Source organism: Thamnophis sirtalis, unplaced genomic scaffold (assembly GCF_051295495.1).
Source record: "Thamnophis sirtalis isolate CommonGarterSnake01/CBP01778 unplaced genomic scaffold, rThaSir2_p1.2 scaffold_6, whole genome shotgun sequence".
Classification (NCBI taxonomy): Eukaryota; Metazoa; Chordata; class Lepidosauria; order Squamata; family Natricidae; genus Thamnophis; species Thamnophis sirtalis.
The window spans coordinates 76657705-76685106 of NW_028261386.1; the positions used below are offsets into that span (position 1 = coordinate 76657705).

At 41.8% G+C, this 27402-nt stretch overlaps 1 protein-coding gene and 2 long non-coding RNA genes across 3 annotated transcripts; all 3 read left to right on the forward strand.

Annotated features, from left to right (window-relative positions):
* Nucleotides 1-1750: 1750 nt before the first annotated feature.
* On the forward strand, nucleotides 1751-12460 carry LOC148045032 (plasminogen-like). The gene is made up of 8 exons (XM_087719010.1): nucleotides 1751-1835; nucleotides 2099-2234; nucleotides 3980-4086; nucleotides 5519-5633; nucleotides 7247-7386; nucleotides 8716-8836; nucleotides 10087-10205; nucleotides 12198-12460. Exons 1-8 carry the CDS (start codon nucleotides 1751-1753, stop codon nucleotides 12443-12445), a joined length of 1071 nt encoding a protein of 356 aa, XP_087575136.1. The 3' UTR covers nucleotides 12446-12460.
* Nucleotides 12461-16941: 4481 nt separating this feature from the next.
* LOC148045033 (uncharacterized) lies at nucleotides 16942-19903 on the forward strand. Its single transcript, XR_015697011.1, has 3 exons — nucleotides 16942-17120; nucleotides 17704-17914; nucleotides 19778-19903. It is a non-coding gene; the product is annotated as an uncharacterized LOC148045033 (long non-coding RNA).
* A 2540-nt stretch (nucleotides 19904-22443) lies between these two features.
* On the forward strand, nucleotides 22444-26043 carry LOC148045034 (uncharacterized). Its single transcript, XR_015697012.1, has 3 exons — nucleotides 22444-22544; nucleotides 25092-25237; nucleotides 25761-26043. It is a non-coding gene; the product is annotated as an uncharacterized LOC148045034 (long non-coding RNA).
* Nucleotides 26044-27402: the final 1359 nt, after the last annotated feature.

Genomic DNA, 27402 nt, shown 5'->3' on the forward strand with positions numbered 1-27402 from the left:
CATGATTTAATATTTTCTGTACTAGGAACTGCATGTACTTGATTCCTTCCTTATGTTCTACCAGATGACAATTGGCTTGAATATACTTGAGCAAGAAACACATATGCACAAAGGGAGACAAAGTTAATATTTTAAAGCTCTGTCACTTGAAAGGCTTTCCCTGGCAGATTTCCAACCATTTCCCCTTGAAGTGACATTTACTCATTTGCTGCTATATGTTGGATTAGGTTGTGTCTCTACCCTATCACGTCTTATCCTATCCTATTCTATCCTATCCTATCCTATCCTATCTTATTCTTCTTTTCAGTCTCTCTGTCTGGTCACCTATATTTCTTAATTATACTTCATGTTTAATTAAGGAAAGGAGAATTTCAGAATAAGAAAATCTAAAGAGAGGTCTTCTACCTTTCTGTTTCATCAATTCAAACATTTAAATTATATTTTGTAAGATCATGAATTCAAGGTAATGTTTGAACATTTCGACCAGAGAAGAGAGGCCTAAAATACTGAGAGAATATTTAATCCAATTTGGTTAATTTCCTTTGATCAAGGCTTGTCTAACTAAGCTAAGTCAATAAAACTTTGTCCGCAGACACACAGAGCTTTCAGCACACAACTTGCTGAAGTTGTGTCCCAAAATGGAGTGCTGCAAATATATATTTAGGTTAGTTTTCTTTCTCTGCACAGGTATGTTTCTTTTTTGCTGCTTTTCAGAAGAATTGAGATAATAGAAGTCTCAGAAATATCATATTTAATGAGTGTTGGACTTAACCTTGGAAGTTTGAATGAGCACATATTGGATAAATGCTTGATGTTACTAACTTTATATATAAAATACGAAATAATTACATTTCTGTTTCTAAAATCTTACATTACAATGAGATCTGATTTTTGTAAAGTCCCAGGAACTAATAATGCTAAGAGAAAAGGGCTGAAGAACTCTCTGCCCATTTTTTGTGAGAGTTTCTGTACCTAAAATTTAGCAAATTATGTCCTGTATGCTATGTAGCGTTCAATATTCTAGGAACCACTCATATAAAACAAGATGAAACATCAATATCATATATGACATTGCCTCTTCTATTAATATTTATTACCCTTGGATTATATTCGTCTTCTTTTCCTCTAGATGTCTCAGAGTTGGTTAAAAATAATGTTACTGGGCAGGAAGGCTACAAAGCTAGATTTAATTAGTGGCCTCCCGTGCATCCATTTTCGGCAAAAACGGGGGCACAGAGGGTTTGGAAGGGCTGCAGAGTACTCCTGGGGGCTGGAGAGAGCAAAAACAGCACTCCTGAGGAGTTTGGGAGGTCAGAAATGGGGCGCACGGAAGACTTGGGAGGCCTGGGCAGAGTGCTCCTGAGTACTAAAGAGAACAAAAACCGGATGCACAGAGCCCAAAAACTATTTTTTTCTTGTTTTTCTCTTTGAAATCTTGGTGCATCTTATATTCTGGGGTGTATTATAGTCTGAAAATTATGGTAAATGTTTCTGAATACAGCAAAGCTGACCGCAGGAGCATGTGTAATTCAGTAATTCAGCAGCCATCCTAAAGGCCATTAGAACTGTTCTTCATCCTAAACCAGAATGAAGATAAAACTTCTATAGAATAATTTTCAACATACCCTAGTTGTATTTTGACTTTATATAGCGTATTGTTAGATATTCCAGAAGGAGAAAGGTTTCTGTCACTTAGGGTTTTTTCTCTCCTGTATCAGTAGCTTCCAATCACCAACTCACCCAGTGTCAGATGCCGAAGTTCATTAGAAACTGTTGCAGAAAATCAGGAGATTTGGACTGCGAGATCAAGATCAAGGCCAAATGGCTCAGACCGTGTAAACCCACAATTGACGTCTGAGTGAGGTTCTTAGGGAGAAACGTGTTCTTATAGTGTGTTCAAAGCATCAAAACCACAGAAATGTGCTAAATCATTTCTATTGGCTAAATTCCTAATTTCTAAACAGAAAAGCATACAGGAAACACTAGTTTCATTCTGACATATGTGGTTGCAAGCAGAAGGAAGCTTCTCATTTGATGAAAAGTGTGTCTTTGGTGTTTTTACTTTCTAAACTCTTCTTACTTTTTTTTCCTCTTCAAGTTCAAGGAAATATTCTGGACAATTATGTAAGGACAGATGGTGCTTGGATCCTTGGTCAAGAACCCACCATCTATAGAACTTTAACTAAAGGAGCTTGTGCTATCAAATGTGAAACTGAAACAGCATTTACCTGCAGGTAATCAAAGGAGTCTTGCATTTTATGAGAGTTGCTCAACAAGTTGTTTTGATTGTTGCTGGTTATCTGAAAACTTCCTTAGAGATGAATGACAGTATTGAAGATAGAATTCAGCTAACACTTAGAGAGCTTGATACAATGCAATGCAATGTACTGCAACAACTCTACAGGCAATCCTTGACTTACAACCACAGTTGAGCCCAAACTTTCCACTGCTAAGCAAGGCAGTTGTTAAGTGAGTTTTTCCCCATTTTATGACCTTTTTTGCATAGTTATTAAGTGAACCATTGCAGGTGTTAAGTTAGTAACACTGTTGTTCAGTGAATCTATCATCCCAATTGTCTTTGCTGGTCAAAAAGTCGCAAAAAATGATCATGCCTCTGGGACATTGCAGCTGACATAAGTACACACCAGTTGCCAAGTGGATGAATTTTGATCACCTGACCATGGGGGTGCTACAAAGGTCCCAGGTACGAAAAACAGTCATAAGTCACATTTTTTCAGTTCCGGTGTATCTTTCAATGGTCACTCAATGAATAATTGTAAATTGAGGGTAACTGTACAGGCAACATACAACCACAATTGACACCAACATTGATGTTGTTAAGAGACAAATTTGTTAAGTGTGTCTTGCCCCATTTCATGAATTTTCTTGCCACATTTGTTAAATGAATCACTGCAGTTGTTAAATTAGTAGCACGGCTATTCAGTGAATCTGGTTTCCCCATTGACTTTGCTTGTTAGAAGGTTGCAGAAGGTGATCACATGATCCCAGGTCACTGCAACTATCATAAATGTGAATCAGGTGCCCAGCACCCAAGTGTCAATTGTATGACCATGGGGATGCTGCAACGGTCATTAGTGTGAAAAATGGTCATAAGTAACTTTTTCCAGTGCCATTGTAACTTCGAATGGTCACTAAGGGAACTGTTGTAAGTCAAGGACTATCTGCATTAAGGACTCTTGTGATTTTTGTACTGAACTGCGGTTTGTTTCTGACAGCAGATATCACTATGCAGCTACTGCCTTTTTAAATATGGCTCTTCTTTTTCAAGTGCCACATTCTTGCTATATAAAATCAGTAAAAGTATCCTCAGAATTATGCATTAAGTATTGACTTTTAATCTGCATTAGGATTGGATCCAACAATCTCCTCCATCACAGGAGCATCTTTTGCCTCTTAGCGATTCTTCTTCTGCTCCAAATCTAGATTTCCAAGTAGATTTAATGAAGATACAAAGGTGTACAGAAGAAGATGGGAGCTCCTAGCTCTTTATACAAAGTTCATTTTATCCGATGTAGACTGGGTTTAATGCTGCTATTTTATGATTGTCCGCCTCCTTTTCCTTTTAATGTATCTTGCTCCTGTTATTTTATGGTAAGTCGGAAGGTGCCTCCAAATTGGGCAAACTATACTTCTAAATAAAATACAGATCAACATTTAAAGTTTCTCATCATGTACATGTATGCATCCGAACTAGACTGTGTTTTCTCTGTGTCATATAATATATGTGGGCATATGCATACTATTCATTCATTCATTCATTCATTCATTCATTCATTCATTCATTCATTGTGTCAGTCAGTCAGTCATGTTTATGTAGTGCATATTGGAGGTGGTGACCCTTTGACAGATGTACGCAATGAAATTTCATTTTAATGTATGCCAATTAGTGTACATTCAACGTGGCGATAAAGTGATTCGAAGTCTAAGAAAGTGTCCCTCTTCTCTGCCCTTTCCACAGAGCGTTTCTATTTACAGCGAAAGAGCAGCAATGCATTACGTTGCGCGACAATACTAAAACAGCGTCTATGTTCAGAAAAGCAGGGGCCATTCTCTTTGAAAAGCGAAGTAAGTGTATATTTTGGGATATTATGACTTTTGCAGTTCCTTAGGCACCATGACGATTCATGAAATTTGGAAGTTGGGGTAGTATGAATTTTGCAGGTGGTGTTTTCTTTTTGTCACAGGAATTTTGACCTCAGGAGAAAAAGACTATAAGGTGATTCAATTCAAGGTATTGGTTGTGATATGGTAAAATGATGGAAGGAAGCAAGTAACTAACTAACTGTTTATGTGCTGTTGTTTCAAAGCCCAGCTAAATATAAACCAATCAGCAGCCCTATAAAATTCACCAATCAGTAACTCATGTAACTTGGTAAACGCAGAAAGCATTACAAGATCATAGTGGATGAATGCAACATGTTGATGGGGTTTCTAACTGATCCAAATGTACAGATAGTCCTCAACTTGCAACAGTTCATTTAGTGACCATTCAAAGTCACAATGACACTGATACTGACCATATCTTTGGCCTGGTCTACCCAGTGTGAAGAGGAAAGATCAGGCCAGTGTGGTGTTGGCCCATTTACCCAATGTGAAGAGGAAACATGCCAGCAGTTTGGGGAGTGGCGTCAAGTGGCCACATCCACCGAGTTGACCACATCCACCCAGTCAGCCACCCCCACCCTCCTCCCAAGCTTAACCACAATGAAATTGAGTTTGACACCCCTGCTCTATTTCTTTGTTTTTCATGGCATCCTATATGTCCTTTACTGTATTTGCCATTGGAAAGAGAACTTGAGGTAGTCACCAATGTTATGATTAAAGCATCCCTTAAATTGCATTTGGATAATCACTCATTTGTCTCTCAGCTCATATTTCTATTCTGTGCTCAGAGAATGAGCATCAGGAAATCAGAGCATTTTAAAAAATAAACAAAGTTTGCTTTTATTTACATTTATGTTGAATTAACATTAAAACTGGTTATTTAGTCACCGATTTTGCATTGCATTCCTCTTGAACAATCATAATTAAAATATCCCCCTGGTAATAATTTTGAGACCATAGCTAGAGGTAGAACCTAACTGACCTTGGCAAAGCTGAAAAAAGCCAACCAGCATCAGGACTAGCATTTAGATGGGAGACCACCAGAAAATCTCAGGATTGCAATCTAGATTTTTTAAAAAAGAGCAGAAGAAGATAATGACATACTTTTTCCATGTTGTAGCCATGTGGTCCCTAAAAATCAAGCTCAGCTTGAGAGAATCTTTACCTTTTTAACTACGGTAAGTTTGTTAAACATTTACTTGTAATCCAAGGTTTGCAATTTCATGATCTCAGGTTGTGATCCCCCAATTCAACTGAACATGAAGGCCACATATTAAAATGTTCAACTTGATCACATCGGGGTGGAGTTCCATCTGTAAGCAATGAGTTTTCTTTGGTGGAAAGGTGCTCTGGGATAACAATAGCAATTTTTAATAACCACATTTTCTTTCAGTATATCTCCTGGAATGCAGAATTGGAATTGGAGTGGACTACAGAGGAACGGAATCAAAAACACGGAATGGTGTTGTATGCCAGAAATGGACTGACAAGAGTCCTCATAATCCCAAGTATGGCCTTTTCCCATCTCAGCAAAACAGCCTTCGATTTTCTATAGCCATATGAATTTAGAATGATTTGACCTGAATTTTTGTAAGAAACACGTGTAGCACAATTCAACAAATGTTAGCCATGCTGCAATCTTCTGCTGGCTTATCTGAAAGGGACTAGCTGTATTGAATTCAACACGGTCTTTTGAATAGAGATTTTTTTAAATTATTTTGTAATTAAACTTCGAAGCTGCCCACCTCACTGAGGCGACTCTACGATCTGCTTTTTTGTCTCATTAATAAGAGCAATTTACTGAACAGGTTTCTGAAAGTGCATAGAATACAGTGAAGCATATTAGTCAGCCTCAACTAAGCTTTCCATTGGCTTCTCTCTATTCCCACATGTTGCAGAAAATATGATTAAATGCTAATATATCTGAACTCCAGCTGTATGAAATAGCTGTTGTTGGTTTTTTAAAGCTATTCCCAAAAGCTTTGAATTACTACATGTTCAATACATTTTAAAACACTGTTTTTATAGTATTGCTCTCTTCTTCACTTATTACAAAATTATCATAGTGAATGACAGTTTCTGGCCCATTTTTTATGTTCTTAAAAAGAGCTAAAACCATTTCTGAATCATTGCCAGGAAAACTTCATACCATGGATGCGCATGACGTTGTTGCTGCTGCTGCTGCTAAGTGACATTGTTTACTTGTGACACTTGTTAAAAGTTGCAAGTCTGTATTACTAAAGTTTGATTTGGAGGACAATTTGGGAGATACGTATATCAAAAATGGTATATGGTAAATTTAGTGCTTTTCAAAATTGGCAAATTTATGATGTGTGGACTTTGACTTCTAGAATTCCCCAGGTAGCATGCTGCAATTATGTAAGTAGAATATTGGGGAAAGCAATGGTATAAGCAAGAAAGAAATGCTTTTACTCATGTGAAACCTCTAAAGAGAAGCACTTTCCCTTAAAACCATCCCCTTTCCTCCTGGGATGGGGATGGGGAAGGGGAAAAGGTTAGTAACTTCAACTCTAGCTTCCTCTCCTGTTTAAAGTACGGGAAGCCTCCAGCAGATTTCTTTTAACAGGTTAAACTCTTATTGACTGTGTCCTGTTAAATTTCTTTGTCCAACCCTGATGTCAAATAATGTGTAAAATATCTAGGACCCATTTACTCCAGTGAAATTGAAATTTCCACTTGTTCAGATCAGTTTTATTTGCAAAGTGGTGGCCATTACAGCATCCCCGGGGTCATGTGATCATATTTTATGATGCTCTTTACCAGCTTCTGCCCAAGAAAAGTCAATGGGGAAGCCTGCAGGAAGTCAGAAGTTCCCACCACTCTCGCTGCTTTTTTGCTTGCCTGTGATCATTCTGTTTATTCATTTGGGTCTTTCTTCTTTAATCAACTGATGTTTTCTGCTTTAGTTTTCAAAGAAAAGTGATAGCAATGCCATTCAAAAGTAATTCAATGTCCATTCTGATCAAATCAGACTTCACTACCTTACTACCAACAGATGATTAAATGAGTCACAGGGTTGTCTAATATAGCTTAATCTTCTGAATCTCTGAGAGAGAAAAATGACTTCAGTAACAATTGTCTTTTCTTTTGTTTTTATTAGTTATACACCTTCTCTTTATCCTAATGCTTCATTAGAAGAAAACTACTGCAGAAATCCAGATCATGATAGTGAAGGTCCCTGGTGCTATACAACAAATCCTGAAATCAGATATGATTTTTGCAACATTCCTGAATGTGAAGGTAGAATTGCACACACTGGAATTTTAGTTCCTCAAGAAAAATTTGAATGCAAAGTATTGTACTTTTCAATGACATACAGGTAGAAAAACTTATTTTTCTTACCTGTACTGTACAATATTTAGAAAAAAAACATTGCAGTAGCACTTTCTACTAGGCAAAATTATTGTATGATGGAGATGAACTTTATTGCAATAAATTCCCTCTAGGCACCAATTGGTCCATTGACACCAATGCATGTCTACATAAAGGCCAGACTTATACAGAAATTGCAAACCATTGAGCAAAGTGAGAAATTCTGTGAACAGTGTCATATAAACTTTGTAATACACTGGAGAAAACCTCCCTATTTGTCCTATTATAATATGCTATGGCTGCAAAGTGCTAAAGATTATCATCGTCCCTTAAGATTTAGTGCATGAAAAAATATACCAAAAAATAAATTTCCAGAAAAAAATTGTATATCAGCCCATATTTGACCACCCCAAATTTGATTCTCGTAAGACAAAAACAAAAAAGAGGAAATCATTTCATAAATCAAAAGACAATGTCAATAGATGTGTTTACGTGTAAGGCCTAGAGTAATAGTATGTATGTATGTATGTATGTATGTATGTATGTATGTATGTATGTATGTATATATGTGTGTGTGTGCACGTACGTATGTAAGTACATGCATGCGTGCGTGCGTGCGTACGTACGTACATATGTATGTATTGTGGCACAACCCCTGGTATGCCCAAATATGGGAGGAAGCATACTGCTTCCTTTCTCTGTCTATCGGCTCATCACAAAAGACCATCACGACAGAAAGCCATTATTTTTATTGTTGCCTTTGTGCTGATAAATAAATAAAGGGAGACTAGTATAGATCTATTTCAAGCTATTTAGCTGATGGCTAGCTAAACAGCTTGAAATAGATCTATACTAGTCTCCCTTTATTTATTTATCAGCACAATTGCAACATATATATATATCTATATTTCTTCTGTCTTGGAGACTGCTGGGAGCAATCAGCCCTCAATTAAATTGAGTTTGACGCCCATGATTTACACTGTAGTGTAGATTAGGCATGTATGAAGACAAAATGAAAATATTAATTTGTAATTTTTGTTTAGAGTTAACTCAAAGCAATTTCAAGAACTAGTCCTCACCATTCTAGATTCCTTATAAAATGAAAAATGTGACGGCTGAGCAATCTAGGATAACAGATCCCATTTAAGAAAGCAGAAGACTTGGACATCATGATTCCTACCATGCAGAGGAGGAGGTGGGGGGGGGAATAATCTAATAGGATAAAGCTTCTTCACTCTCGGTTATTTATCCATACAGAGCAGTGTATGCACTGCAGTGGAGAAAACTATCGAGGCAAAGTTTCCACAACAGAATCTGGGCTCACCTGCCAGGCATGGGCTTCTCAAGAGCCTCACACTCATGGATACATTCCTTCCAAGTAAGTCTACAAGCTTCAGTTTCACTCATGGGTCCTTATTAGCCACATATGAGGAAACATCAAAGTGTGTGTGGGAAACAAATAATTTCAGGTAGCTGATTCCTTGGAAATAAAAATAACTACATACTTTATTTTAATGTAATATATTAAGGAGCCCATATGGTTCACTGGAAAGACTTCTACTTTCATTAGGGTGACTGAAAGTAGTATTTTTCATCCGTATCAGCACTAAAGCTTTGGCATCTAACAAATAAGTCTTTGGTTGCTTTTTCCTTTTTTTTTTTTAAGCTTAACGATGTAATCTGAACAGAAATAATGTAATTTGACATGCAGAGATATCAATTCAGAGGGCAGGTGGTTAAAGAAAGTCAAGACCCTAGGTGTGATGCCACAATAAAAGTCATTGTCCATTTTTACAGATTACAATCAATGCATTCAATTACACTAGCCTTACTATCTTGGATTTTGACATACACACACAAATAGTCCTCAACACAACTTTGTTAAGTGAGTTTTGCCCCATTTTATGACTTTTATTGCCACAGTTGTTGTTTTCTTGTCACTGAAGTTGTTAGTAACACGGTTGTTAAGTGAATCTGGATTCCCCATTGAATTTGCTTGTCAGAAGGTCACAAAAGGTGATCATGTGACCCCAGGACACTGCAACTGTCATAATATGAGTCAGCTCCCAAGCATCTGAATTTTGATCACATGACCATGGGTATGCTGCAATGGTCATAAGTGTGAAAAACGGTCATAAGTCACTTTTTTCAAGCCTGTTGTAACTTTGAGTGATCACTAAATGAACTGTAAGTCGAGGGCTTACCTGTACTGGGCTACATCCAAAGGAAATTCTGGTTATGAAAGGGAGTTTTCCTTTTTCTCCTCTGCTTTTATTTCCCACACATCAAACCTGCTCTGAGTATCCTCTGAACCAAAGGGTCTCCAACCTTGGCCACTTTATGACTTGTGGACTTCAACTCCCAGAATTCCTCAGTCAGTGCTGGCTTAGGAATTCTGGGAGTTGGAGTCCACAAGTCCACAAGGTTGGAAACCCCTGCTCTGAACTACCAGAAAAGATTAACGGGAAGAAATTTGAGATCATAGAATGTAGTAGTGTGGAAGGGGAATACAGGTATACATTATCTTGGGTAAGCACCATTCTGTCAACATTGAAACACCATTGGGTTCAATCCCAACCTGTCAAGAGATGGCAGGCAGACATTTCTACTTTTTCATCCAATATTCAGATTTCCAGAAAAGAATCTGATTTCAAATTACTGCCGTAATCCAGATGGTGAGCCACGTCCTTGGTGTTTCACTTCCCTCCTGACGAAACGCTGGGAATTCTGTAGCATTCCACGGTGCGGTAAGTATCATTTATGTAATTACTGACCCCAAATAGTTATGATATAGTAACAATTCTGTGGAGAAACCAATGTTTTAAAGTAGGAGAGTTTGCGGGATTCCTTTTAATCTTATAAAATTGGCTGCAGATTTTTCAAATGGGTAAGCATAGTGCCGAGCCTCACATAACTGGCAAACTCAACTACACAGATTTTAAAAAGGCATTGTTAATGGTGCTCAAGGGGGAAAGATATAATTTGGAAAATAAAAATTAGCTCCCTAGCAGATTTATAGCGGGCAATACGGGTGGGTTTTTTTCCCTCACTGTCACAGTAATATGAATATATATTAAATCATATAACCACCAAATCACCAAGATTGTAGCTTTGTTCAAGTGAAGTATTAATCTAAATCAGGGTGTCAAACACAAGGCCCGGGGGCTGGATCCAGCCCAAGGGGTGCTTAGATCTAACCCATGGAGCCACCCTGGAAACAGCAAAGGACCGGTTTGCAGTGCCTCTGCCAGTGAAAACAGAGCTTGGGAGCCCGTTTTCATTGGCATAGCATTTGTGCCACCACAGGTGCCCCTGACATGAGTGACATCAAGCTGGCTATGCCCACCCTGACCACACCCACTCCAGCTCCCTAGGTCAAACACAGCCCTGATGCGGCCCTCAATGAAATTGAGTTTGACATCCCTGATCTAAATATTTTGCTAACAGGCAAACAATTATTCAGTATTCAATTTCATACCCTGTTTTCCCAAAAATAAGACCTCTGCGGATAATAAGCCCAATTGGGCTTCTGAGCACAGGTGCTAAAATAAGCCCGCCCCTCAGGGGTGGGTTTCTCGCCCCGTTCCAACCGGTTCGGTTGGAACGAGGCCGGCGGTGTCCTCGTGCACGCACGTGGCGCGCGTGTGCATGCACGCGGCGCGCACATGCGTACTAGCGTCTGCGCGATGCTCCAGCTGCTCCTGGAGGATCGCGCAGGCGCTGTATGCATTCTGCGCATGCGTGGAAGTGCAGAATTCGTAAAAACTGGGTAAGGAGCGGGCACGGGTGTGCGGGCGGGCGCGGGTGTGCGGGCGCGTGCGGGCGCGGGGGGGGCTTCGCCGTTCCCGGAAGTTACTTACTTCCGGGTTTGGCGACCAACCGGATCGCAGGGACCGGTGCAAACCGGTCGAAACCCACCCCTGCCACCCCTGGAAATAAGCCCTCTCTGAAAATATTGCAACACAGCAGCAGCCATGAGGTGACCATGCTCACCGCCTCCTGCACCTCAAAAATAATAAGACCCCCCCAAAAAATAAGGCCAAGTGGTTATTTCAGGGGTCAAAAGAAAATAAGACCCTGTCTTATTTTCGGGGAAACACGGTAGCTGGCTATTAATAGCTGTACTATAATTAAGGCATTACAATATACAGTAACATGTAACTTGAATATTATTATTCTATGCCATAATCCATACATTCTAATTCAGTACAACTTATTATTCTGTGATCTCTCTTTTATAAAAGAAAAATTTATACAAATGGAATATATAGGCTATACTCTTAAAAGCCGCTCTTTCTAATTAGCTTTTAAGAGAATTGCATAATATTCTATTTGTCTATATCACATATATATTCTATATGTCTATATTTCCAAAGTAGGAAGTGTGATAGAGGTAGTCTCCATTTAGTGACTACAACTGATATTAGTGAAGTGGTCGATAAGTGAAACTGTGACTGTGCTTATGAGCTTACTTCAGCTTTCCTTTGCTTTACAGACCTGTAAAGGTCATAAATGATTGTTGTTCACAAGTGATTGTTCACAAAGTTATTTTTTATTGTTGTGGTAACTACAAATGGTACTAAGGGAGGCAGTCACTAAAGGAGGACTACCTGTAATACTTTTTTTATATACAGAAGCTTTTTTGGCTTTTTACATCTGTGGACTGCCAGGACATTGCCATTTTTAGCATACAGATTCTGATGGTGCTGATTTGTTTTATATTACGTTTGTGAATATAGCTACATCTCCACCAGCTATTACGGGCCAACAATGTCTTGTGGGAAATGGAGAAGATTATCGAGGAAATGTAGGAGTGACCGAATCAGGAAAAACCTGTCAATCATGGGCATCCCAAGAACCTCATACCCATGGAAGAACTCCAGAAAACTACCCGTGCAAGTATGTTGAACAGCTCTGTCATCATCCTGTTGCTATGGTAAAGAAAAAAGGCGAGGAATTCCAAAAACTTACCAGAGAAAACAAATAAGCAAGGGCAACAACGGAAAGGAGGAAGAATGAGGAGGGAAAGGAAGAAAAGATAAAAGCAGATGAAGTAAGGGAGGGGAATTAAGAGTAGGAGAAAGGGTAAGAAGGAGAAGAGAGGAGGAAGGGGAGAAAAGAGGGGAAGAAGAAAGGAGGAAGGAGAGAAGGAAAGAAGAAGGCAGAGAAGGGACGTTGAGAAGAGAGAAGGAGCAAGGTTGTTGCAAAATAAGATGGAGCTATGGGGTGGCAAGAAAGTGACCCAAACTGTATTCTATATATTTGTAAGAAAATAAAGATTAATGATGAATAGATAAAGGTTAAAAGTAATTATAAAAGTATATATTTGTGAATGAATTTAAAAGAGAAAAATAAAAAATTTCTAAAAAAGAAAAAAGAAAAGAAAAAAGGCGAGGCACCCAGAAACAAAAAAACAGTTCAATTATTTGTGCAATAGCAATAGCTTACATATCACTTCACAGTGCTTTAGAGCCCTCTCCAAGCAGTTTACAGTCAGCATATTGCCCACAGCAATCCTCATTTTACCCCAGGGGTGACATTCAAATTTCTTCCCTACCGGTTCTTTGGGCGTGGCTTGGTGGTGGTGGTCCTGTGACTGCGTGGCTGTGTCCAATTCGATGTCACTCACACCCCCACCCACTCGGTCACAGGACCACCCCACTAAGCCACCCCCACATAACAGTAGAAAAAAATATGTGTATGAGCACGAGAAGGGCTCATAGTGAATGCTGTGGCAGAAAGAATCCAAACTTTTCTCCCTCCATTCATAGCAGAGCTGCTACTCCCTTTATAGTCCCCCCCCCTGGTCCCCTACCTCCCAGGGGGTCAAAGTACCTTAGAGGAACAGGCTCCGAACTTTTCTCCCTCAATTCACAGTGGAGCTGCTGCAGCCTGTCCCTTTAAGGTAGTCCCCGAGAGAGAGGGAACTGGGGGGGGGACCATAAAGGGAACAGCATCTCTGCTGTGAATGGAGGGAGAACTGTTCGGATCCTCTCTACTCCATTTAACGTTGAATTCTGTGGCAGAGCGAATCTGAATTTTTCTCCCTCCATTCACAGCGAAGCTGTTGCTCCCTTTATGGTCCGTTCCCCCGGGCTACCTCCCTCCTGGGGACTACCTTAAAGGGACAGGCTACAGCAGCTCCACTGTGAATGGAGGGAGAAACATTTGGATTGGGTGGGCAGATCAAGCGGCCAGAAGAGGTGAGCAGTGACCGGGCGACCAAGCGGGTGACCGAGTGGGTGGATGTGGGTGGTGCCAACTAGGGGGATTTGGATTTGGATTTGGATTTGGATTTATTTATTTATAGGCCGCCCTTTTCCCTGAGGGGACTCAGGGCGGCTTACAATCAAAAAAGGAAGGGGAGTGCAGGACAATACAAAAAAGAAATGTGCACAAAGTAAATTAGACAATAAAACTCAACATTCACTCAACATTCGGGCGGGGCGAAATAAGATTATCCCCAGGCCTGACGGGTTAGCCAGTTCTTGAGGGCTGTGCGGAAGGCCTGGACGGTGGTGAGGGTACGAATCTCCACGGGGAGATTGTTCCATAGTGTCGGAGCCGCAACAGAGAAGGCTCTCCTCCGAGTAGTCGCCAGTCGGCACTGACTGGCGGATGGAATACGGAGGAGGCCAACTCTATGCGATCTGATGGGACGCAGGGAGGTAATTGGCAGAAGGCGGTCTCTCAAATAGCCAGATCCACTACCATGGAGCGCTTTATAGGTGGTGAGTAGGACCTTGAAGTGCACCCGGAGACCAACAGGTAGCCAGTGCAGCTCACGGAGGATCGGTGTTATGTGGGCGAACCGTGGTGCGCCCACGATCACTCGCGCGGCCGCATTCTGGACTAGCTGAAGTCTTCGGATGCTCTTCAAGGGCAGCCCCATGTAGAGCACATTACAGTACTCCAGCCTAGAGATCACAAGGGCTCGAGTGACTGTTGTGAGGGCCTCCCGATTCAGGTAGGGCCGCAACTGGCGCACCAGGCGAACCTGGGCAAATGCCCCCCTGGTCACAGCTGAGAGATGGTGGTCAAAAGTTAGCTGTGAATCCAGGAGGACTCCCAAGTTGCGGGCCCTTTCTGAGGGGTTTAAATTTTGTCCCCCCAGCCTGAGTGATGGTATGGTGGTCAAATTTTTGGGAGGGAAACACAACAGCCACTCGGTCTTGTCTGGGTTGAGTATCAGTTTGTTCGCTCTCATCCAGTCTTTAACGGCTTCCAGTCCCCGGTTCATCACGTCCACCGCTTCATTGAGTTGGCACGGGGCGGACAGATACAACTGTGTATCGTCCGCATATTGGTGATATTTTATCCCGTGCCTTCAGATGATCTCGCCCAGCGGTTTCATGTAAATGTTAAATAGTAGGGGGGATAGGACCGACCCCTGCGGCACCCCATAGGTTAGGGGCCTCAGGGACGATCTCTGCCCCCCCACTAACACCGACTGCGACCTGTCCGAGAGATAGGAGGAGAACCACTGCAAGACAGTGCCGCCCACCCCTATCTCCCGCAGTCGTCGCAGAAGGATACCATGGTCGATGGTATCGAAAGCCGCTGAGAGGTCAAGGAGAACTAGGATGGAAGCATAGCCTCCATCCCTAGCTCTCCAGAGATCATCAGTCAATGCGACCAAAGCGGTTTCTGTGCTGTAACCGGGTCTGAAGCCAGACTGGAAGGGGTCAAGATAGTTAGCTTCCTCCAAGGTACGCTGAAGCTGGAGAGCCACCACCTTCTCAACAACCTTCCCTACAAAGGGAAGGTTGGAGACTGGACGATAGTTATTAAGAACAGCTGGATCCAGAGACGGCTTCTTCAGGAGGGGTCTCACCACCGCTGTCTTAAGCGCGGTGGGAAAGTACCCCTCCCGAAGAGAAGCGGTAACAACCGCCTGGATCCAGCCTCGTGTCACCTCACTGCTGTTGGCAACCAGCCAGGAGGGACACGGGTCCAGTATGCAGGTGGAGGCACTCACAGCTCGCATAGCCTTGTCCACATCCCCAGAGGCAACTTCCTGAAACTCAACCCAGAGATGGTTTGCCAAGTTTTCTCCTTGTGTCTCGGCTGGATCTACTGGGGTGGAGTCCAGGTCCGCTCGAAACCAGGCAACTTTGTCCGCCAAGAACTGGACATACTCCTCAGCCTTACCCTGTAAGGAGTCCCCCGTCTCCCTCCTATTTAGGAGGGAGCGGGTTATCCTAAACAGGGCGGCTGGGCGGGACTCGGCGGACGCTACCAAGGAGGCAATGTATGTTCTTTTTGTTGTTCTTAGGGTCCGAATATACTCCTTGGTGCATGCTGTCAAAAGTGCCCGTTTCGACTCGGACCTATCGGACCTCCACGAGTGCTCTAGGCGTCTCCTCCGGCGCTTTACCTCCCGGAGCTCCTCAGTAAACCAAGGAGGCCTCCGGGGGCCGCTGACCCGGAGGGGCCGTAGCGGCGCAATCCGGTCGAGAGACTCCGAAGTGGCCGAGTGCCAGGCAGCGACGAGGGTCTCCGCCGAACTGTGGGCGAGGGTATCAGGAATAACCCCAAGCTCCGTCTGGAACCTAACAGGATCCATCAGTCGCTTGGGGCGGAACCAGCTGGTCGGTTCCTCCTCCCTACGGTGGAGGTTTGGCCTCCGGAAGTCTAGCCTCAGTAGGTAGTGGTCTGACCACGACAGGGGTATGATCTCATTACCCCTCAGACCAAGATCGTAACTCCACTGCTCCGAGAGGAATACGAGGTCAAGCGTGTGACCCGCTGAGTGAGTTGGGCCTCGAATTACTTGAGTCAAGCCCATGGCTGTCATGGAAGCCATGAACTCCTGCGCTCCATCAGAGTGTTCACCGAGCGAAGGCAAGTTAAAGTCCCCCAGAACTATAAGTCTAGGGAACTCAACCGCTAGCTCGGCTACTGACTCGAGGAGCGAGGGGAGGGCTGCTGCAACGTAGTTGGGAGGCAGGTACGTAAGCAGCAAACCCACTTGACCCTTGAGGTCCAGCTTCACTAGCAGGGACTCACACCCGACAAGCTCCGGAGCAGGGATCCTACGAGGTACTAAAGACTCCCGGACTACAATAGCCACACCGCCACCCCTTCCCTGGGCTCTCGGCTGGTGTAGCACCTGAAATCCGGCTGGGCACATCTCGACGAGGGGGACTCCTCCCTCAGGGCCCAGCCATGTTTCAGTAATACATGCCAGGTCTGCGCCCTCATCAGTTATCAAGTCCCGGATGAGGGGGGCCTTATGAACAACAGACCTGGCATTTAGCGACAGCAGCCTGAGACCAGGGTCCTGAACACCCGCGCCATCTGACCTTGGAGTGGGACTCCTAGGGCCGGAAGGAGGGATTTCTACCGGTTCAGGGAACCAATTCAACCAATCCCTACTGGTTCACCCAAGCGGGTCCGACCTGGTCGAATTTTATCCCTGTTTCACCCTACTTGGAAAGATGGAAGACTGAGTCATTTTTTCATTTCATTTCATTTCATTTATTTGGGATTTATAGGCCGCCCTTTTCCCTGAGAGGACTCAGGGCGGCTTACATTCATAGAAGAAAATTATTGTCGAAACCCTGATGGAGAGACTAAGCCTTGGTGCTATACATCTGACTCAAATACACGATGGGAATACTGCAACATTGCTAAATGTGATGATGCCATCACAGTTACTGGTAAGAATATTTGTGTAACTGAGAAAGGGGTGAAGTAAATAAAATGTTTTGAACTTTAAAGCAAAACTGAAATAAAATTGAGAAATAACAATAGAAATAGACTTGGCAAGTTGAGCGAATTCAGTATGATTTATGTATAGCATGTTTTAAACACAGATGTTGTTATGCTTAATATATCTATTTCATATTAGTGCTTATTTACAGAAAATAACAAGATCTATTCAAAATGTAGATAGAAGTCTTCTAATTTTAGAAATGCAGTCTGGAGCTCAGCTATTAAGAGGAATGTGAGAAGAACTTTCTCCTGGTTAAAATATTTTGGATAGTGGCTTGGAATTACTACACACTTGTAAAACAGAATGTACTCTGTATTAACAAATAAATAAATAACATATTGTCATCAAAATCATTGATCAATAAAGAAAAATAGGAAGATTTGAACTGTTTTTACTATACAATTAGGTGAGAATGGAATGTTGAAAAGATTGATTATTAATCCTTTGGCAACAAAGAAGATACTATGATTTCCCACAAATTTATGCTAAATCCCACAATTTATTTCTGCTTTTTTGTTTTAATATAGCTGCTGTCCCCGTTGTTCCTCCCCAAATACCTCCCCAAGTAACTCAACAGGAACCTCAACAAGTACCTCAACAGGTTGATGATTGCTATAATGACAACGGCTCAAGTTATCGGGGTACTACTGCAGTGACTATCACAGGGAAGAAATGCCAAGCATGGATTTCTATGCGGTCTCATCGTCACTCTAAGACACCATCTGCATTCCCAGATGCGTAGGTTTCATGAAGTGTTCATTATCTGTTGTGTGTGCTGGCCATTAAATGTCAAAATTCTCCTGGATAAATAATAATCTTTTTTGGATCATACACAACAGGAGCAGTGAGCAATCTCTCCTCTCTCTAGGTTATGACACTGATCTCAGTATGTAGCTGATCTTCATGAGGAGAGATCTATTAAAGATCCTTTCCATGAGCAATCATGCTATGTACTTGGGCAACTGGCATCTCAGCATACTTAAGCCCTATTTGCAAACAGAAAGAAGTGCTCTTGTTTGTCCTTGCACTTCACTTTGGGTTGAATAGTAAAATCTAAGGGACTGGTTTGGACAAAACTCAGCAGCACTTTTTCATGCGGCTGTTGATAAAAATAGGATCACCAACATAATCGCCAGCATCCAATGACAAGTAGGAGGAGGAAGAGGAGGAGGAGGAGGAAGAGGAGGAGGAGAAAATGATGATCAAACACAAAGATCAAATACTTTAGCCATCAAATGAGAAGAAAGGACTCATTGGAAAAGACCCTGATGTTCGAAAACATTGAAGGCAGAAGAAGAATGGGTCGGCAGAGGATGAGACGATTAGATAGTGTCATCAATGCAATGAACATGAGTTTGGGCAAACCTGGGGAGAGAGTAGAGGACAGGCGGGGCTGGCATGTTAAGGTCCATGGGGTCACAAAGAATGGGTCATGACTGAGCAACTGTGAAGTGAGCGTACATGCTCAAAACAGCTCGTACACCGAACTGGCTCTAATGCTGGCAGCAACCCACCTCTGGTTTCTATTCATAAACCTCAGGTGATTCTTAATTCTTATTTCTGAGATTTTAAAAGTATTCACCCCCCTGCCTTTCCTCAGATTATCCATTCCTATAAACCAGCAGTGATATTCAGCAGCTTCTGACCAGTTCTGGAGAACCAGTAGCAGAAATTATTTCAGAGTACTGGTAAATACCACCCTCACTGGCCCCGCCAGACTTGGCCCCATCTATTCTCTGCCTCCTGAGTCCCGACTGATCAAGAGGAAATGGGATTTTTGCAGTGACCTTCCCCTGGAGTGGGGAGGGAATGAAGATTTTACAGTATCCTTCCCCTTCCATGACCATCAAGCCACACCCACCAAACCTTGCCACGCCTATCAAGCCAACTGGTAATACAATTTTTTGAATCCCACCACTGCTATAAACCTATCAGATAGACCTGGAAAATTTGAACACTTTCACTTTAAATTCAGCATCCACCACATGTATGTTGAAATGTTCTTAATGCCCTTGGTGGCTACAGTCCAGAAAATGTCAGAAATTAAAACTTTCAGAAGTAATCTGGGCTTCACTTCTTGCAACATGAAACATTTGCCCTTCAGATACCTCAAATGTTCTTATATCATGACCACCGCTATTGCTAGAATATTCATGACTGGGAGAGACATGGTAACAAGGTCAGCCAATGAGTAGGCATAGCAACTAAGTCAGCCAATGGGAGCTTAAACAGATCTGAGTCTGTGCTGAGAATTTAAACTGAAACAAGATTGATCTCTGTCTGCTCTGAACTCTGAAATGCGACTAACTGTTCTCTCCTGCTTGTGTTCTGCTTGTAACTTCTACCACGTTGAAAGAATCTACTATTGGTATTGTACATTTATTCATCTGTTATTATGTATATAAAGAAGTTAATGAATCCAGTTGAATTCATGTGTCATCTGGATTTGATTTTTCTGCAACAAACTGACAGCTACTAGTAAAATTAATAAGTGTTAGCCCTCAGGCCTGTTCCCTCACATACAATGGCAGTTCCCAGAATTTCTCATAAAGGGCTATTCAGCCTGTGGTGAAATTACAGTATTACTTTATTTCTTTATAGTACTGCAGAAATCCTGATGGTGATACAAACGGTCCTTGGTGCTATACAACAGATGAAAAAACAGTCTGGGAATATTGTGATGTTCCACAGTGCCGTAAGTACACTATTAATAAGTGTATTATTTTGGCGGGGGGGGGGGGACAAATCCATGTTTAATGAGAAATAATGATGGATGAAGCCACAATGTGATGACCATAACTGGCAATGACTATTTAATTTTTATCATCTTCTCTTATTCTGCTTTTTACTATATAATTTACTCTCCCTGCCCAAAATTCTTCTCCACACATTCAGTTGTGCAATTTAGATGTAAGGGTGGTCCAGATTGATTTTCTGTCCTAAGCACTGCCCACCAATGATGCCCCTCTGCCCATCTGTTGCTTAACCCACAGGATATTAAGGCTCAATAAAAGTAAAGTTGAATGTTGGAGTGGAAGAATTGAGAGCAGGATAACTGAGGGGGGAACCCTATGTTGCTCCCCCCACTGACCTTGATGCTCTAAACATGGCTTATTTTTCTTAATGATTAACTGCTGAAGAAGATAAACACTGCAGACAGTAGTTAGACTGCTGGTTCCCATTGATGACTTCTCAATTTCATTTAAAACATTGTATATCAGTTCTCTCTCTGATCTATCATTTATCTATCTATCTGTATCTAGGTATATCTATAATCTCTGTCTGTCTGTCTGTCTGTCTGTCTATCTATATAGCTATCTATCATATAATCTATCAACTATATTGATCTATCATCCATCCATCCATTCATATAAATGAAATAAACCTATAACCTATAACCTATCTATCCATATGACTGTCTCTCGATGATTTTGATGCATCATGACAATCAAAGTGTTTCCATGGTTTACACTAAAAAATTCCAAACAGTTTTCCATGCTGAGCTAAATAGGTTGTTTTGATAACAGCAGCCATCTCTAATTCCCTATCCTTGGCCCATCGTACACAAACACATGATGTATATCATTCTCTTCCAGGGGTGGGTTTCAGCCAGTACACACCGGTACGCGGGTACCGCTTCATGAAATTTAGTGTGCCTTCCCATACCTGAGCTTCCGGAGGCCCCATACCAGAACGCTCTCTCCCCTGGCCTGCTCCCCCCTGCTCACTCCCCCTGCTTGCCCAGTCACCACTCGCTCGCCCCACCTATCTGCAACAGGCTTGCACCACCCACCCACTTTCTTTGCCAGAGTGGAGGATTGGGAGAAGCCCACGTGTTGCGCTCTCCCTTCTCTTTGGCAGCCGCCTAGTTTCCAATGGGATTGGGGAAGAAATCCACGTGTTTTTCCTCCCTCTGCATGGATTTCTCCCCCATTGGAAACGAGGCGGCTGTCAAAGAGAAGGGAGCAGCGCGCGCCACATGGGCTTGTCCAATAGCCAAAGAAGGAACAGGAGGTGAGGATTCGGTTGTTGTGAGACGCCCACATGGCACGTGCTCCCTTCTCTTTGAAAGCCGCCTCATTTTCAATTGGGGGGGAATCCATGCATTTTTCCTCCCTCTGCATGCATCCTCCCCAATTGGAAACAAGGCAGCTGTCAAAGAGAAGGGAGTAGCGTGTGCCACATGGATTTGTCCAGCACCTGAATCCTCACCTCCTGTTCCTTCTTCATCTGTTGGACAAGCCCACATGGTGCGCACTGCTCCCTTCTCTTTCACAGCTGCCTCATTTCCAATTTGGGGGGGGGACATGTGTTTTTCCTTTCTCTGCATGGATTTCTAGCCTCCCAGCTGATCCAGTCCCCCTTACAGATGTGCTGTGTCTGTCTGTCTGTCTGTGTGTGTGTGCATGCACGCGTGACGTGCGTGCCTTCTGTGGCGTGCCCAACCCCTTCGGACACCCATCAGGTCACCCATTGAGCAGCAGAGAAATCTGGCTTCGGCAAAAAGAAAAAAAGCCATTTGAAATTAGTCCTCTCTGTCGCTCTGCTAAAAAGGCGAGAACCAAGGGCAAGAGATAACAGGACGATTAACCATATTCATTTAACCCCCAGAGCAGTAAGAGGCTAAATTGGGAGCTCTGTGAATTGGCTTGTAGGACACAGAATGCCATGATCATAGGATTTATTGGGCACCAGTTTTAGTTTATAAAATATATCGATGAAAATAATGGGAAGGGAAGTGTGTTTATGAGAGAGAGGAAGAGATAAAGTAAAAGAGAAAGAAACGAAGAAGGAAAGGAAGGAAAGACAGACGGATGGACGGAAGGAAGGAAGGAAGGAAGGAAGGAAGGAAGGAAGGAAGGAAGGAAGGAAGGAAGGAAGGAAGGAAAAGAAAGAACTTATGACCACAATTGAGCCCAAAATTTTAGTTGCTAAGAAAGAGCGTTGCTAGGTGAGTTCAGCACATTTTCCAAGTTGGCCACATCCATCCGGTCACATGACCACCAAGCCATGCCCACAAAATAGGCCACACCTACAGAATAGGTACTAAAAACTTTTGAAACCCACCACTGTTCTCTTCAACTGACCTATTTCAGGCCTGACCTATTTTCATTGACAAAATTAATAATGCTTAACCTTTGGACCTATTCCTCCACAAACAAAGGCAATTCTCAGGATTTCTCATTAAAGGAAATAATTATTGAACCTTTGCTATAGTGTGCATATCTTACATCTCTCCCATTTCAGCTGTTCTTGATGATGGGTGTGGAAGAGCCAAATATCCACCACGTCTATGTTTTGGAAGAATTGTTGGTAGCTGTGTTTCAAATCCTCATTCTTGGCCCTGGCAGATGAGTCTCCGTATTGGGTATTAAATATAATATATAATATAAATATCTTACATACTGCTGTTGTAGGTAAAATAGGAGGAGGAAGGAATATTAGGTACATTTGCAACCTTGAACTATTTATAAAGATAATAATAATTCATTTATTCATTTATTAAATTTATAGGCCACCCAATCCTGGAGGATGAGATATTGATAAATAAATAATAGGATATTTATTATATTTCTCATCCACCCAATAAGCAAAGATCTCTGTTGTTATATTCTATTGCTCAGGGCTTGTACCTTCCTTATTTGAAACTTTTCACTGAACTTGCTTATAGTTTTTTTAAGAGACCAGATTATTTTCTCCAAAATTGTAAATAGCAGTCCATCTTTCCTAGTTTCTCTATACAGATTGTCCTTGCTTAAGGACCATTTGTTCAGCAACCATTCAAAATTCTAACAGTGCTGAACAAAGGAACTTTTAATCTTCACCTGAGCTTGCATTACCCCCACAGTCACATAATTGTGATTGATGCATTTGGCAAGCATTCATACTCACAACATCTTGCCAAGTGCCTCATGATCATGTGATCACCATTTATAGTCTTCCCTGCCGGCTTCCCCAGAAAGTCATAGGGAAGCCAGCAGGTAAAGCCGCCTGGCTGTTTCCAGGAGGCTGACTGGAAAAGGTCCTTCCTGAAATCCAAACTTGGATTTCTGCCCAGGTTTCCAGAATGGACCTTTTTCAGCCAGTTTCCTTGAGAACAAAAAATGCCAGAGAGGCCGAGTCTCACCATCAGGCAGCGGTTTTTCTCCCAAAGGGGTTGGGTGAAAATAGTCTGTCATGAAGGGACTTCTTCATTCAGATTCATCAAGAGCAAAAGTTCTAGCTGATGGATTGATTTCAGCCGCTTGGGGCAGAGTTCTCTGGCTGGCAGAAAGGAAATTGCGGCATTGAGCTGGAAAAGAGACACTCAAAGAAATTCAGTCATGAAAATGCAGACTGCATTTCTCTGCTGCCCATGCAGGAGAGAGCATCAGCAAGCAGTTCTTTTGCGCCACTCACTTAATGACCACACCTGGGTAAGCCAGGAATGTCAAGTAATCTCAAATCAGATCAGGGGGTAACCTGCTTTATCCTCACCATTTCACACAAAAGGTGAGTGACCTCAGAGTGGTTAAAAATTCAAACTACCCACCATTATGTTTTCACATTTCTTCCTTTCCCCTTCCCATCTTTTTTTATTGATGGATATAAAATGGATGAGTTTTTATTGATTTTTTTTAATGGATTTTATCTTCCATACATCTGGGAAGACTTGGAATGAATGAACAAATGAATGCTTTCATATTTATTGTCTGGTCACAACACAATTTAGTCACTATGGGAAATTTGAAAAAAAAAACTTTATTCATGGGATATATTTTACAATAGGATGTTTCAAGCTTCTGGATGGTTCTTGGACAGGTAAATTCTATCACAGTGATGGCTAAGGTAGAGATCAGATTTAATTCAACAAAGAAAGGAGTTCTACTTGTATTAGAGACTATACAACCCCACACAAATTAGACACATTTCTGTTTTTAACAGGGACGGCCATTTAATTTTAATAGGAAAATATTTTGCAAGATACTTGGTTAAGTCTAATGGTTGTTAGTGACTATTTGCAGTTATGACAGTGATGAAAAAGGAACTTTGTGATAACTCCTCAGATTTATGACCTTCACAAGTCTTTAAAGCAAAGGAAACTTTTCCACAAGTGGAAAAAGCACAGGGGTCCCTTTTCTACTTGTGATTGGTAAATGAGGATTACCCCAAATAGATTTGGGCTGCAAGATCCAAATGACCACCAGATGGCAGCAAAGCGTTACACTCGTTTAGTTTCTGAGCTGCAAGGTAGTAGTCACATGAAATTATTAGAGATTAACAGGGTGGTAAAAAGGGACGATTTTTTTTTTATATATATTTCCATACTTGGTGAAAATGAAGCTTCCTTGAGCATATTAGAATATTATGGGTTTCATTTATACCATGGACAAATAATGCCTGCATCCTGAAGTTTTAAGTAACATTTCCATTAAAAAAAAGCTAGGGGAATCTGATCCCATTCTTACCAGATCAGGAAACATACAGAATAACAGAGTAAGAAGGGACTTTGGAGGTCTTCTAGTCCAGCCCACTGCTCAGGCAGGAAATGCTGTATGATTTCAGACAAATGGATGTCCAAATGTTTCTTTAAGATTTCCAGTGTTGGAGCTTTCACAACTTCTGGAGGCAAATTGTTCCATTGATTAATTATTCTGTCAGGAAATTTCTCCTTAGTTCTAGGTTGCTTCTCTCCTTGATTAGTTTCCATTCATTGCTTCTTGTTGTGCCTTCAGGTGCTTTGGGGAATAGGTGGACTCCCTCTTCTTTGTGGCAACCCCTGAGATATTGGAACACAAGTCCTTTAAACTAGACATGCCCAATTCCAGCAATCCTTCTTTATATATTTTAGCCTCCAGTCCCCTAATCATCTTTGTTGCTTTTTCTCTGCATTATCCTGTAACATTATTTCCTCCCTTCCATCTGCTTTTCAAAGGAACTGGTGGAGAAGGCTTACTTAAAGAGACTGGCTTCCCTGTCATTGAGAATAAAGTGTGTAATCAGCCTGAGTTTCTAGATAATGGAGTTCGTAACCATGAACTCTGCGCTGGTAATATTGATGGTGCATCTGATAGCTGTCAGGTAAGATATGTCATGCTGGCTTTGTCAATAAACACAAGGGTATTTCATTTCCCCCCCCCCAGTGAAAATGCCACCAATAATTAGAGGGATTTTTTCCTCTAATTATTATAGCAAGTGAAGAAAAAATGCATTTTATGTCCTGAATGTGGGTGTGTGACACAGACTGTTTCCGGGCTGTGTCGAGGATGTCTTCATGATTCTCCAGGATACTATTTCTTTGATTTCTTGTTTATTTTATCTTTGTATATACTTTTATTTGTTTTAATATTGGGAGACACCCAGAGGCTGTATAAATCAACCAATTAATTAAATGAATAAATCCAATTAATAAAAAAAATCTTCTTACTGAAGAACCCATCCAGTTCATGTTATTTGTATAACATCCACCCTTTGGGTCCAGTTTGACCCTCATGAAGTCCTTTTAATGATTAGTCATCCAGTGAGAATGGTGTGTAACTCATCTTAGGGCTATGTTGATTTCTCTTGCACTTCTGGTTCATTGTTTCCAAATACTCGGTTCCAGGGTGACAGTGGAGGCCCCCTGGTCTGTGAAGAACAAGGAAGATATGTGCTACATGGAGTCACCTCCTGGGGTGAAGGCTGTGCCCTGCCCATGAAACCTGGCGTTTATGTCCGAGTGTCTCACTTTATGCCATGGATCCTTAGCATTCTGAGAGAAAATGACTACTTGCCGAATGCAACAAGAAAATGAAGAATAAATAGAAATGAAGTGCAATACAATGAAATAATTTACATGAATGTAAAATAAATACCATGAATATCCTGTAAGCAACACTTTCTTTCTTTCTTTCTTTCTTTACTTCCTTCCTTCCTTTCTTCCTTCCTTCCTTCCTTCTTTCTTTCTTTCTTTCTTTGTTGGTTAACACCTCTGTTGGTTACAAGGTGCCTGAGTCTGTAGAACAGTCATCTGTGTTAGTTATGATATAGAAAATCTGAGGATATTGAATCTCTAGCATTTGGCTGGATAAATAGCCACTGAAGGAGGAAACCTCTTCGTATTATAGCATGACTTTTGGGACACTTGTCTTTATGTCTGTCTGTCTGCCATGTCATGTCATGTCATGTCATCTACCTACCTACCAAGTATCCAGAATGATACAATATGGTTCCAAAAAGAAAGGCTCTTTCTTAAGATGAAGTGCAGAAAGATTTCTCCAAAATTTCTATACAGCAATGTTGGATGTCTATGATGGTGGACCGTTCATCTCTTTCTGCAAGTGGCATCATATCTTTAATGCTGCATTATATGAATTGTTCATTCAGTTTCATGAGCACCATGAGTAAAAATTCACCAATAAATGTTTCCCCAAGTTATAACTGAATATGCAACATTCCTTTCTGACTCTTTCATGGTGGCTGGGGAATTCTGGGAGTTGAAGTCTACAAGTCTTAAAAGTTGCCAAGTTTGGAGATCCCTGGTCTGGGCCATCTAGATTTGCTGGGATCTCTTTGGAATACATGCTCAACCTTCTACATTGCCTTAGGAGTGAAACATGCCATATAACCACGTTCTTTCATACTCGTTTTTTTCAAAAATATCCAAAAGCATTTAAACTGCATTCTCAAATGTACTTGCTTTTTCTTTTACACATTTAAGATTACATCTTAAGCCCAGTCAGCTGCTTTTCTCTAGGCAAAGCCAGTTTATAATTTTTGACCAGTTGTTGGGTGTGGGAGGAGAAAGCGACAGGCAAACTCTCTTCTGCTTTGAACACCAAATCTATGTTCCGAGAGAAACCAGAGAGCAGATTTAATCTGGCTTTATATTTGGTACACAGCTGTAACGCAAGCAATGTTAGTTATGTATTTGTGAAAAATTTGAAATGCCCCGGTACTGTGTCTGCCATAGAGGCGTGACGCCGGGGCTTTGGAGGGGTTTTTGGAAAGCTGTGCCGGGGCTTTGGCGGGGCTTGCTGAAAGCCCCACCGAAGCCCCGGCGCTTTGTCCACCATAGAGGTGGGACACGTCCCACCTCTATGGTGGACACAGAGCCGGGGAGTCCGAACACCCTGCCACTGTGTCCGACATAGGGTGGCTTTTGCCCACTTGCCTCACCAGTCATAAACCTCACCGCACGTCATTGATCAGGAGTATGGAGAGTTGATTAGCTCAGGGTGAAGATTTAATCATAAAACAGTTAAAAA